General features: G+C 48.3%; 1 protein-coding gene across 1 annotated transcript in view; it reads left to right on the top strand.

Moving 5' to 3' along the window:
- The window catches only part of TMPRSS9 (transmembrane serine protease 9), a 94,872-nt gene that overhangs the window by 56,433 nt on the left and 24,491 nt on the right, over positions 1 to 13,948 (top strand). Inside the window, exons 5-9 of the mRNA XM_090027210.1 lie at positions 7,219 to 7,386; positions 10,502 to 10,629; positions 11,311 to 11,378; positions 11,860 to 12,038; positions 12,529 to 12,570. Of these exons, the coding sequence (XP_089883336.1) occupies positions 7,245 to 7,386; positions 10,502 to 10,629; positions 11,311 to 11,378; positions 11,860 to 12,038; positions 12,529 to 12,570 (559 nt within the window). The 5' untranslated portion in view covers positions 7,219 to 7,244. The remainder of the gene's footprint in view (positions 1 to 7,218; positions 7,387 to 10,501; positions 10,630 to 11,310; positions 11,379 to 11,859; positions 12,039 to 12,528; positions 12,571 to 13,948) is intronic.

The raw sequence follows: 13,948 nt of genomic DNA on the forward strand, positions 1-13,948 counted from the left end.
GCCCCTTCTACCTCCTTCTAATGGGGGCTGGGGTTTTGCGGTGCCCCAGACTCACCCTTCCCTGGCGGCACTTTCTAGGGGCTGCTCCACCACAAGCAGTCCTACCACAGTGACCCCAAATCCCAGTAGGGTGCAGTTTTCAGTCATACCCAGGACCCTACTCGCGCGCACACGCGCGTGCTCCCCGCCCCCCCATTTTGGTGTGCTGCTAATTTTAATCCAGGAAAAAAGTGTGCCCCAGGTATCAACAATTTACACTCCTTTAATCAACCTCTGATGTGGAATATTGGCATGAGTAGCAAAGCATCATCTAGTAAGGCATGATGTAAGGAAACATCAATATGAACTCTCTTTCAGACAGAAGTTCATCCACTTTCCTTGTCCTGAATCTCTGTTTCTCTCTCCAGGATATTTTTCTTGCTTCAGCAGAGGCACAGTAAATGAAAGGGAATGGCTCTTCAGTACCTAGTGTTCTGTTCTTGTACGTGGCCTCAGATGTAATTAAGCTTCAACTACTGGATTCATAAGTATCTGTCTATTAAGCCAGCTTGCAAGACCTTTAATCATAAACTTCTCATTACTCTTTTCTGAGGACCTTCCAATTTATTAACAGCCTTTCTGAAGAATGATTGTCCTCCTCCATGCCACATAGTTCCTGAATTCATGGATGCCCAGTGACCCAGCTTCAACAAAAGAGGTGTTTTGAGTGGAAAAACAGCACTTGCAGAGTCAGCAAAACTGGACACAGTTTTCAAGGGCTATTCTTGACAAAGTTACACATAGAAGTACTGTATTTACCCGAATCTGGGGCGACTTCAAATTTAAGATGACCCCCAGTAATTAGATTCTAGACATGGAACAAAAAAAAAATTGTTATAAGTAAGTTTCTGTGTCTAGAACCTAGTTTTTAGAGATCATCTCACATTCATCCCCCTACCACTGCAACAGGTTGAGTAGTGTCAGGGGAGCTGGCTGGCAGGGCCAGGTAGCAGAGGAGCCAAGTGGCCTGCCCCTTGCTTCCTGCTGCCCCATCACTTGCCCCCCTGCTGCCTACCTCCCCTGCAGCTCCTGCACCTTTTCCCTCTTCCACCTGCCCCTCTATTCCCCAATGCCTGCCCCTCCCCACAGTGCCTGCATGCCCCAACACCTGCCCTGCTGCCATTTGCCTCACCTCCCACCTGCCCGGCCTGCTGCCTGCCCTCTGAGCTGCCTCCTCCTGCTGTCTGTCCCCTGCTCCTTAGCCCCCACTGCTGCCTGCCTTCCCCAGTGCTGACCTTGCTATTGCAGCTGCAGCTCCAGCTGAGACTCTGCTCTAGCCTGGGGCCTCCAGCCGCACTTCAGTCACACACCAGCTGTTGTAGCAGCTCTGGCCCCAGCTCTGACCCTGAAGCCAGGACCAGAGCTGCCTCCACCACGCATGGCCAGGCTGGAGCCTGAGTCAGCACATACTCTATACTCCCTGCCCTGGATCAGAGCTGTAACAAAAAGGTAAGTGGCATGGGAGCAGGGTGAAGCAGAGGTTGCAGGGAGCAGGTGGCATGGCGGGGGGAAACAGCAGCTGCCTCCTCCCGCCCCAGCTCCTACTCAAATCTAAAACGAGGGACTTCTTTTCCCTGTGTCAAACGGGGAAAAAATATTTGTCTTGGAGTTGCGTAAAAACGGTTGTCTTCTAGTCAAAGTAGCTTGAAGTAGATTGACACCGTAATAATTCAAAAACTCCTCCTTTCAGGGCCACTGTGCAAGGTCTATATCAGAATAACAGTTTCACAAAGAATAATTCCCAAAAGCCTGTCTTCAGCCACCCTGTCAGGATTACCAACCTGAACCAACATGCTCATCAAGGATAGTTCGGGGGGGCGGGCTCAGCAACATGGTTGCACCTCCCCCTTGCACTGCTTTTACACAGCTCCAGAGCACAGGAGGGAACCACCATTTGTCTCCTTCCCTCTGCTGCTAACTCAGCAGGGAGGGAGACAAAGGAGGGTGAACAACAGTGCTCACACTCTGGGCTCTGGAGCCTCCCAAAAGCAGGGTCTCCCACCAGCCCCTGCCCCAATCAGCTGGTGAGCTCAGAGTTCACCGCTCATTTGGAGCCCCAGCAGGAGTCCATGATGACCAAGCAGTGAGCCCAGAGCTCACTGCGCATGTGTGGCACAGCCAGAGTTGGAGAGTCTTTGCCCCTTTGGCCCATGCCTAGGTCTGCTACTGATTCTTGATAATTTGTTCCATCTCAGACCAGGAAAGCAGGAGTTTTAAAATAAGCCTATGCTACTCTAAAAATAGCTGCATGAGACTGGCCCCTTCCTACTGAACAGGCTTATGAGTTGCACTTATTCTTTAGTTCTGAAGAGTCATCTCTGCTTAGAAAGTGAGATGAATCAATGAACTGTCAGCAATGTTGTCTGACTGAAGAATCTTTATTATGGGTGATGTGTGAGTCAGAAAGAGTACAGCTAGCCTTGGAGCCCTGCCGATTGCAGTGATAATTACAAACAATAGCATCTGCCTGTGACCAGAGCGGATTCACACTGGCATCACTGGGAAGCAGAGCACCGAGTGTGAGAGCCCACAATGCCACTTCTGCAAAGTGGTTTTTAGAGCAGAACTAATATAAGAAAAGAGCTCAGAGAATGACCTGACTGAAACAAAAATGTAACCGTAAGAGAGAATTTGCAAGGCTGCAGAAGGAAACATGAGATGGTCTTTTCAAAAGCTTCAGAAGTTTGGTTCAGGAAAGTACCCTTCAGCCTAGAGACCTATCTAAATACTTTGGGTCTACAAAAAGTGGACTCAGAGCCTCCCAGCATAGGCTGCCATATGTTTTCTAGACAGCATCCAAATACTGCCAGCTGAGAAAAGCCTAAGCCCCGCTCTTGCAGACACTCGGTTTCCCAGTGGGGTTGGTACACTCAGTGGGGCATCACATATACCCTGGAACTGGGAACTGAAGTCTACTCCATGATAGGGTTAGGGTTACCATGCATCCAGGTTTTCCGGGACATGTCCTCATTTTTGGCCCCTTGTCCTCCATCTGGGTGGGTTTTTTAAAATGCAAGCAAATGTCCAGGTTTTTCCTTTGCCTTTCCTTTTGCTTGGGGCTGAGGAAGCATATTGGCTGTTAGGAGAGCACGTGTTCTGCGTGTAGGCCCTGGCAGGTGCTGGAAGGTGTGTGTGTGTGTGTGTGTGTGTGTGTGTGTCAGAAGTATGGGGCACGAGCAGGGCTGGGAGGGGGGCAGGGGCTGCAGGTCAGGAGTGAGGGGCACTGGCAGGACTAGTGGGGCAGGGGCTGTGGGTCAGGAATAAGGGACACCAGCAGGGCTGGGGGGGCAGCAGGCATATCACTGCCCCGCCCCACAATCATATACCCCTTCCCCCCCACACACAAACAGGTGTCCTCTTTTTTTAAATATGGTAACCTTAGATAGGGTAGACTGGGCTCTTTAACCCTGGCTAATAGTGGAGCCCCGATAGGTGGACAAATGGATGATCTCCTTTGGTCCAGCATCTCCTGCAACCAAGCTGATTCCAAGCATACTTGCACCTGCCTTTCCTTTTGGATTAAACTAGCAATGCTGAGAGAGGCAACACATGTGTGGGCAGCTCAGTGTCTCCATATACACTCCCCAGGCTTCTGCACCCTGGAAAAGTTGCTCCAGCTTCACGTTATCTTTCAAGCAAGGATTACATTCAGCGAACTGATATCTCACTCAACATAATTCTATTGTCTCTTGTCACAGAGAGATGCCTACTACTACAAGATGAACCAAAGCAAATTTCTCCAAACTATACATGGATTTATTTGGATATTAGCAAGAAGACAGCAACTACATAGGAACCAATAGCAACTACATACAGGGTGCATGTACATGTGCCCCCCACAGTGTAGTTGTTACTGAGCTATCATTTAGTACTTCCTTTAGAAAATGCTAAATGATGGTTCAGTAACAACCATCACTGTTGTTGTGTACCAAATCTGTGTTCAGTAACAACCGTTACTGCACCATCTCAGCACCACAGTTATTTTTAACAGCTGCATTGGCATAGTGATTCACTATAGCAAGGTAGCTCATCCCTACGGTGACATAGCATCGGTATCATAGTTTGAGCCAGCCAATGCTACATCACCATAGTGAGGAGCTACGTCAATGTAGCACGTCTCTATGGCGATGTAGCATCACATGTAGACATGCCCACAGTGCAGAATATACAGCTATATGCACTTTCTGGTGGTGTGATCTCAAGTCCCACAGCATCTGTCATCACAGGTGAGGCAAAGTCCAGATTCCACATACATACTTCTGAATCTTGGCATTTTATACACTTCCCAATTCAAAACTTTTCTATATCCCTGTCCATCTATCTAACTTTCTTGTGACCAAGTCATGAGGGATCGGTGAAACCCTGAGTCATATGTGATAATTATCCGCATGGGGGTTTGTACGTAGTACCATGTTTTTTTGCCCTTGCGCTGCAACGGCATGACTGTTTGCATGAATGGGATTGCTGGATGGTTTAAAAGTCTTTCTGGTGCATAAAACTACAACTCCTCAGATGTAGTTTAGTTTGGCTTACTAGAAATTAAAGCATTGTGTCCATGGATTTGATGTGTGCAAACACAACACTGAAAGACATGTAATAAACCTCTTTGTCCACCAGGTGGACTGCAACACTTTTGTAGTTCACCTCTTCAAATTGCTGCTGCTTTCAAATTGCTGCCACTTTTTTTGCTTGTGCCATGTGCTGGATCCCTGCTCCCATAGCTGCATGGTAGGACATGGGGGGTGGGGGGGAGGGCGGCAGCATGGGACCGTCCCACTGTCCTGCGGTGCTGCCTGGGGACTGGGCTTAATTCATTTAAAAAACCTGCAAACACTGATGGGATGCTCCAAAATAAACAAGTTTAAATTTTATAAACCTATTTAATGTAATCAGGATTACACCTTATGATGTGTACAGGCCCCTATGTGCTACGTGGTGGGGGGTCCTTTTATCAGCATTGGTGTGCTATGGTCACTGGCCTGTGCATCTCAGCTTACCTGAAACTGTCCTTCACAGATCTGCCTTTTTACATAGTAGTTATTGTGATTCATGTGATTTTGACTGAATTACTTTTAGAAACAGCTTATATAGGGTATAGCTACACAAGACACTTTACTACACATTAGACTAATCTAACACACAGTAAAGCATCACCATCTACACATATGCAGCAATTACCGTTCAGTAGATTAGTCTAACATGCTGTTTCTAGTACTTGTAGACACAGGTACTAGAAGTCAGTGCTTTAATGTGCTTAAACTCACATGTAGATGCTGACAAGTAGCAGATTGCTTCTGGTCAGCCTAAACAGTAGTGGGCCATAAAAGTGTTGTGGGGAGGCAGAGCAGAGCACAAGCAGCCCTGGACTGAACTGCTTCTGTCAGGATCACATTTGCTCCTGATGGGCACACATTCAAATGCATGCAGGGGTGAACAGAAAATTCAGGTGCATTGATTGCATGTATAGACAGCCCTATGAAAAGGAATATGACGACACACCCAGCACCAAAGGGATCAGGGTAGAAGGCCCTCCCCTCAACAGTGTCATCTGTAAAATTTGCAAAGTGTGCACTCACTCTCATCATCCAAATCGTTAATGATGTTAAATAATACTGGAACCTGGACAAACCACTGGGAAATCCCACTGGATACCAGACCCCAGCTAGACATTGAGCCATTGATCACTACTCTTTTGAGTATGATGATCCAACAAGTTGTGCAGCCACTGTATAGTACTTTCATCTACCCTTTATTTCCTTGGCTTGTTAATGAGAATGTCACAGCACAGTGTCAAAAGCCTTGCTAATGTAAAGGTATATCACATCAACTGCTTTCCCCACATCCACAGAGCTTGTCACTTTATGATAGAGGGAGATCATTTAAGAAATTCCTGCTGGAAACCATCATGTCCTTAACAGGAAAGAGTGTACACCTGTGTTTGAAGGAGAGAAAATAAAAACCTCATGGCTTGTCAGTAGTGAATCTCTGACCTTCCTTTCAAGAAAAGAAAGCCCACACACATATATGCTTGAGCACTCTCCCATTGTCTGTCATTAAACACATCCACTCCAGTCTACTCTCTCCACTGTCAGTCTCCCCACAAATCACACTTTTGTACTACCATTTACCATGCATCCACCATACACAGAAGGATAGACCAGGCATACTAAATGCTGATTAATTTGTTCTCATAGCACCCTGTACACTGATGACCAGAATCCCCCTTCATTTGTGCTGATGCAACTCCACTTCTTCTCGACTACTAACGTGTAATCCAGAATGATGCCATTACTTACAATTATAAGAGCTGTGATGGTCCAGAAATTATGCAAGATGCAAGTATGTCTTAGGATGATACCTTTTTTAAAAAATTACAGCTGGATGGGACATGTATAAACAGGTTTAGAAGCAGAGACCAGGACCACGGACTTGGTTCCTTGGCCAGCTTCCTGATAGCTTCTCTTTTGCTTGGTCTCCATCTAACCCTGTGAATATTCCCCTTTGGCTTAAAGGAGAATGCTTCTCATAGCTTCGTGGTTAGGGCACTTTTCTGTGATACAAGAGATGTGGGTTCAAACCATCTGAGGCTAAAGGAGCCTAGAAGCCAAGTCTCCCACAACCTGGACAAGAGCTCTAGCTGGTGGCTATTAGAAGGTTTAAAGGGAAATTAATCTTGCTGTCTTAGTTTTCCAGATGGATTTCTCCCCACTCAGGTCCTGTTAAGTGCCTACATTTTATGCTGTCAATAGCAAGTAGAAATGTGGCCTGGTGAAGGATAGAACAGGTTATATAATTCCTCCATTTAGAAAAGGGAGAGCTACATACCTTCTGGGTATAATACAAACCAATTCTGGATACTAATAAATGCTGCCTATTTAAATGTATGGGAAAGCCCTGCAATTCTGCAAGGTTCAGTAGGGTGCTACTGGAGGTTTATTAGCCCCTCAGTGAAAGAACAGGAGAACTACATGTGTGAAGCAGCATCTTTCCAGTGCCTGGTCGTGCTAGCTTTGAAAAAGCAGCAGCTGTCAGAGACCTCTTAATAGCAAAATAGACTTCAGTCCTCTTGCTGGTGCTGCTACTCCTGGTTGAAAACAGCTGAGTTGGAGCTATGAACATTTCTTGCATTTTATTCCAACCATGCGTGCCCTTCTTCTCCCCTTGTTTTTAACTATCTAGGTCACCTGTAGAGTTGCTTTGACAGCATGGAACAAATGGATGTAGCTCTAAAGCCAGTGCCAAGCACAGAGAGGGTGAAATGGGCAGCTTTCAGCATATGCTGTAAGGTAACCGTTGCTATCGTATTTGTGGGTGGCATTGCTGGCCTATCCTTCATGATCTTATTGGGTAAGTTTGCAACTGGTCACATTCTTTCTGTTTATAAGGAAAAACTGTCTGCATAACAGACTGGGAAAACTGTGCATACGTCACAAATAGCAGGCAGATTGCAATGACTTAAGGTCTGATTTCAGTCCAGCTATTCAGCCAGAAGTTGGATGCTTATCCAGCCCTTCACTGAACCCCTCAGATCAGGATGGGGAAGGGGAGGGATCTTCCTGTTTCTCAACAGTCCCTATGACATGGGTAGACAATTATTTGTGCCGTAGGGCCACTTAAGGAGTTTCAGTGAGCTGTTGCAGGCCGGGGGGGGGGGTGTCTTGCTGACATGGCCCAGTGCCACGGAGGAGGGATGGGGGAATTGATCCTATCTGACCCCGGGCCCATTTGCCCTACACTCACCACTAGGGGCACTGCATAGAGCAGGTGAGCAGGGTCTCCTTAGAGGGCAAATGGGATGGGGCCTCCCAGTGCTCAACTAGGCAGATGGGATGGGGTTGTGGGTGGGCAGGGAGCAGCATGCAGAAGAGTGATGGGGGGTGGGGCCAGGATTGCCGGGTCTGGCAGCATGGGGCCAGAACCCAGGGCAGAGCCATGATCCACTCTCCGCACATCCCTGTGACGCGCACCAGTTCCGTGGGCAGGGACATGTGGAGAGTGGATCACAACTTTGCCCCAGGCTCAGGCCTTGGCCCTGAGCTGTCACCACCCTGTGATCCCAGCCCTGCTCCTGGATACACCCTATCCCATTCCCAGATGCTGCTCCCCATCCACCCACCCACAGCCCCATCCCATCTGCCCAGCCAAGCACATCCTGCCTGCAGGAGTCCCAGGCCACCATCACAGGCGCTACCAGGAAACCGAGTCCAGCTGCAGCACCTTCCCTGCCTTGCTCTGACCCAGGGCGGTGGGACTGGCTACACGTGCCACAGCTTGGGCTGCCACCTGCACCTGGGCTAAGCTGGGCCAAGGGGCCTGCTGTGGGTGGAATAGTAACCTTTGGCAGGCCAGATTCAGTTTATAGGCCTTATTTTGCTCACCCCTCCCCTATGAGCAACCAGTGAGGCACCAATGAGTTCCCAGCCAGTCCTCTTTGGCCAAAAATCGTTACCACCGTATAAGGCCAAGGTAAAGGACAGGTAAAAGAAAGCTCAAGGAAATGGAGGAAATCTTCTAAGACAAAATCTGATGACCTCCTTGCCCCAGCACCCTGTGAGGGGATGTGCCACCTCTCTCTTCGCATACCATTTCAGTCCACTCCACTGCAATGCCAGTGTCTTACACAGCCCTAACCTTGACTCAGTCCCAGCACCCCTTCCTCCCTATTCCTTTTCCTATTGTTTGGGCCTCTCTCAAGCACTATCACTACATATTTTTGTTGTTCCTTCTCTAGATACTTTTTACACCCTTTCTTCATAGTTTCATAGTTGGCAGGGTCGGAAGGGACCTGAGCAGATCACCAAGTCCAAACCCCTGCCATGGGCAGGAAAGGATGCAGGGGTAAAACGACCCCGACTAGGTGATTATCTGGCTTCCTTCTGAAGATCCCCAGGGTAGGAGCCAGCACTACTACCCTTGGAAGTTGGTTCCAGTTCCTAGCCGCCCTGACTGTGAAGTAGCGCCTCCTGATATCTAGCCTAAATCTATTCTCAGTCAACTTATGGCTGTTGTTCCTTCTTACTCCCAGTAGTGCTCGGAGGAACAGGGACTCTCCCAATGCCTGCTGGTCCCCCTTGGCAAGTTTATAGATGGCCACCAGATCCCCTCTCAGCCTTCTCTTGTGGAGGCTGAACAGGTTCAGGTCCTGTAGCCTCTCCTCATAGGGCCTGCCTTGCTGCCTCCTGACCGTGCAAGTGGCCCTCCTCTGGACCCTCTCCATGTTGTCCACATCCCTCCTGAAGCGCGGCGCCCAGAACTGGACGGAGTACTCCAGCTACGGCTTGACCAGTGCCGCATAGAGGGGGAGGATCACCTCCTTGGACCTGCTTGTCATGCATGCATGACAAGGTGCAGTTAGCCTTCCTGACCGCGTCCCCACACTGCCGGCCCATGTTCATCTTGGAATCAATAGCGACTCCAAGATCCTTTTCTGCCTCAGTGCTGACAAGAAGGGAGTTCCCCAGCCTGTAGGTATGGTGCTGGTTCTTCCCCCCAGGTGCAGTACCTTGCACTTGTCAGTGTTGAAACCTATCCTATTCTCATCTGCCCACCCCTTTAACCTTCTAGATGCTATTCCCATCTTCTAGATGCTATTCCCAGTCGGGAGATCTGGGAGAACTTGCTGCAGCACACTCCTATTCTTAGGTGGTCTCAGTGTCCCAACAAATCTGTATCTACCCTGTGCAGGGAGCACATTCCCAATCTGTAGCTGCATGAATGGCTCATTAATATGGAACCAATTTGATAATTAAAAGAAAGTTTGAATAGCAGAACTGTAAAAGCAAGAGAGTTGCAATGTTCCAGACTCCATTGATTATTTCCTTCCTCAATGGGAAAAGAAAAGCAGGTCTTGGGAGTGAAAATAAAAACTGCTTCTAGGCTACTCCTTGATCTCTTTTTTATACACTTCTATTATAAACATGTTGCTGCTGGTATAACAGTTGTTACATTCAGTCTGATCAGCAGAGATCCTTGTGTGTGATAGAAGCTAGATCAATAATGGAAAACATTTACCATATTCGTTAATCCTTTTTTTGTGAATTCAGCTGCACTCACACCCCTTTTGCAGAGAAGTATTTAGGCTTTTGGCCTCTTTGATGCCTTTAACCTCTTGGATACACCCTATCCCATTCCCAACATTGAAACGAATCCATTATTGTTGACATTCAAATTAACTAAAACTTTAGAGCAAACTTCTCCTCGTGTCCACATGGGGCATCCCAACCCTGACCTTTGCTCTTCCTACATGCATAGACCTTCTGAGATATCAACAGAAGATCTGCAGAGATAAGTGCTGTAGAAGAGCAGAAAATGAGAAGGGCAACGTGAGGATTTGTGAAGGAGGGTCTTGTTCTAAAAACAGGCCTTCTACAAGAGCTAGAAGCAGACCAGAGTCCTAAATTTTATCAACTTTCAAGTACCCTTTGCATGTCTCCCCTGCGGAAACCTTGCCCTTTCTATACAGCCTGTCATCCTACACGAGAGCTCAGCTTTGAGCACACTGTGGAGCTAAGAGGAATTGTGTATGACAACAGCTTACAAAGGGAGACCTCGGACTACTACCGAACGCTGACCCCCACTCTGGAAAGGCTGGTGAGTTGGAACCTGCCCAGTGTCGCCAGAACCACCAAAGGGGCAAAACATTCAGCCTGACATGCATGTTTCAGCTTGCCATCTACAGTGCAGTGCCATGGCACCAGTCACAGTGCCACAGAGAGCAGGGATGCTGTGGGCGCGCACACAGCCCTAGAAGGGGAAGGTGAGGAATCTCTCATCATTTAGCTCTGTCTCCCGCTGTAAATTAAGGAAAAAATGTAGAGCTACAAAAGTCCCACTTAGAATTCCTCAGCCCATTGAATGCAGTGACCCTGTCACAAAGTACTGAGGATAATTACAGGCAAACGTAGAATTGGAGGCAGGGTGGGCATTGGGACCACGGGGAGCCCCTGGCTGCCAGCATTTGTCTGAGCTGGCCCACAGAATGGTGATGGCAAAGGAGAGATGGCCAAGGATGCCTGATCAAGACTTTTAGAGCCCAGTAGTTTGTCTTAATATGGGAAATGCAGTATGCTGGGATGTTGTGAATAAGCCAGCTAGACCTAAAAGGAAAGAGGATTAAATTACCATGGAGGCAAGAGGGCTCAAGAACTCTACTCATCTTCACAGACACAATAAGATGTTTTCAAAAACTCCATCTCCTAAGGTTTTCCCTTCTCTATGTATGTTTTATTGGGGTTTTTTGTAACACTGTGATCCCTGTTCTTTGCCTTGCAGTTTCTAACCAGTTTCCGGAGTTCACAGCTGGAGGGGAGCTGTGCTAGCTGCAGTATCCTTCAGTACAGGTGAGGGTGTAATGCTCTGTCTCCCATTACAGCCAGCATTGGGGTACTGCGGCCAGGTGAGCCTGGTCTGGGTGAACAACTGATCAAGATATTGGGAAGGAGTATGTCAAAAACTGACCTTTTATCAAAACTGGCAATTTAAATGTATTTAAAGTCTTCAGATTTTTTTTAACTGAAACTTATAGAAAGTGTGATCAAAATAGCTGGTGGGGGGGGGGTTGCGTAATGAAAACTAAATCTATGGTCAAAGAAAAATATGGATAATCATATTGATCACATTTTCAACATCTTTTGATAAATACGTTGGTCAAAAAAATTGAATAAAAAATATTTATAAAGCAAGACCCCAACTTGTTCTGAGCCCGCCAGACAAGAATTGCTGTGGAAGCTCTGATGCTATGGCACAAGGGGCAAGGTCTGTGCTCTCAGCTGCTCCTTATACCATGCCCAGAGGCACATACACAGTGACTGATTCTTCCAGCAGGAATGGAAACTCCAGTGTGATTGTCCATTTCCGTCTCCGCTTCATCCACCAAGCTTCCCAACCTTTGAGTTCCAGCTTGGAGGAAGAGGCACTCACACGTGGGCTGACAGAAGCACTGAACAAACAGGGTATCCCTCTGGATACCTATGGGACTATATCCTCAGCCTTTCTCACAAGTAAGTAACTCCTTTCCCCACCGAGAGACACAAAAGCAAGCTGACTTCCTGAGTGTGGCAATGTTGCCAAAGAAAACATTAACTAGAACAAGGGCTGATATAAGACAAAGGTTACTGGTCATCTTCTCCAGCTTGATCAGTCTGCTCCTCCTTCCCTTATGTCAGTCACAAAGCCATGGCAAGAACTGCATATTACACAGGGGTACCCACAGGATAAACATGACAAGAACCCTGCCAAGCCCAGGCTTTCCTTATTCCCTGTGTTAGGAAGGAAAAATAGGACTCGTATGGGAGCTGCTTAAGCAGAGGAGCAGTAGATACGCAGAGCCTTAGCAGACTTTCCCCAACAGCAGAGCTTTTACTTTGCAGCAAACAAGCCCTTGGTCAGAGTCAAGGCCCAGCCAGAGCCCAGCCAGTCTGCAGGAGAAGGCTAAGTCTGTGATGCCACAGACCACATCTCTCCATTTCTCTTCTCTCAATTTTGTTACAGGACCAAGCGAGGCATCACCATATGGAATTGAATTGAAATCAGGTATGTTAGAAGCCCCAAAGCCAGTCTACAAATTCATACAGCATTTGCCATAGAGTTTGCCCCTTCTTAGCTTATGTCCCTGTGCACAATGATGTTGCCTCTTTCTGCCAGGCCCTGAGGTTCTTTTAATGCTGAGGGAATTCAGGCCCAGGGCCTGTGACAGAGACTGAGATGACTGCAATCCTTCACCCTGATCAAGGTCTGGGTTCTGATCTTTCCAAGAGTCTAGAAAAGACCTGTCCCTGGTACAGCACCTGCAGTTCTAACAGGGACCATAGGAGAAGGTAAAGAGGAAGGTCAATTTGTGCAATTATCATCAATGACAATGAAGAATAGTAGCTGGATTGGAGTGTTGTACCTGTGATGGACCACAAAATATGCAAGGAGAAAAGGGATTTTTTTTATGGTACCTTTTGTTGGACCAGCTGCATAGTTGGGGGAAATCTTATATGACCTTTTGGCAGAGTGCCCTTCCTCAGGGCAGTCGAGAAGTCATTGTACACAGTGGGTGCATCTACACAAGACACTTTATTGAGCAGTACAACAATCTACGGCACAGTAAGGCATCACCAGGTACCTGTGAGTAGCAGCTGCTGGCACAGTAAATTAATCTACAGTGCACTTAGCTAGTACCTTTATAGATGCTGACAGGAAGCAAATTTGCTCCTGGTTAACCTAGGCAGCAGGGAGCGACAGAGGACAGGGATCTCTCTGTCCCTAGTCCTGGCACTGCTCAGCTCCTGGCTCCCCCCAGGAGCCAATCAGAACCCAGACTGAGATCTCTGGCCCCTGCCCCAGCTCCCATTGCAGAGCTGGGCACTCCCAGCTGCACGCCCAGAGCAGCTCTGTACAGAACAGAGCTGGCAGTTCCGGGAAGTGGGAAAGGACTGCGTTCCCAGCCCCACTACCCTCCAGCGCTGCCAGCTCTGTGCAGAGCTGCTCTGGGGGGTGGGCAGAGGCTGGAAACCCAAGCAGGGCAGCTGCTGGCCAGTTCCATACCTGCCTGCCTGGCAGGAAGCTCACCAGCACCTGCCCCACACCTAAGGCAGCTCCCTGTGAACTCCTTGCTGGGCAGGGAAGCCCCACCTGGCAGGGGGCTTGCTGGCAGCTGTGTGTCCCAATAGGCATGAGGCCAGGAGAGCTCAGCCCACTGCAGGGGCAGCTGTCTGCTGGCCTCGTGCATATCAGGTCCCCTCCCAATGTGCATGGGACCAGGAGACAGCTGCTACTGCAGCTGGGAAAGTTCTCCTGGCCTCACGTACATTAGAACTAACCCCATGTACCTTGCCAGACCCCAGGCCAGCACCCAGAGGAGCCTGGAGCTCCCCTGGCTGCTGCAGGGAGGCAGAGCAGGGAGGGAACCAGTCCTGTATCAGGC

The sequence above is a fragment of the Crocodylus siamensis genome, chromosome 14 (genome assembly GCF_052110815.1).
Source record: "Crocodylus siamensis isolate JL-2025a chromosome 14, ASM5211081v1, whole genome shotgun sequence".
NCBI lineage: Eukaryota > Metazoa > Chordata > Crocodylia > Crocodylidae > Crocodylus > Crocodylus siamensis.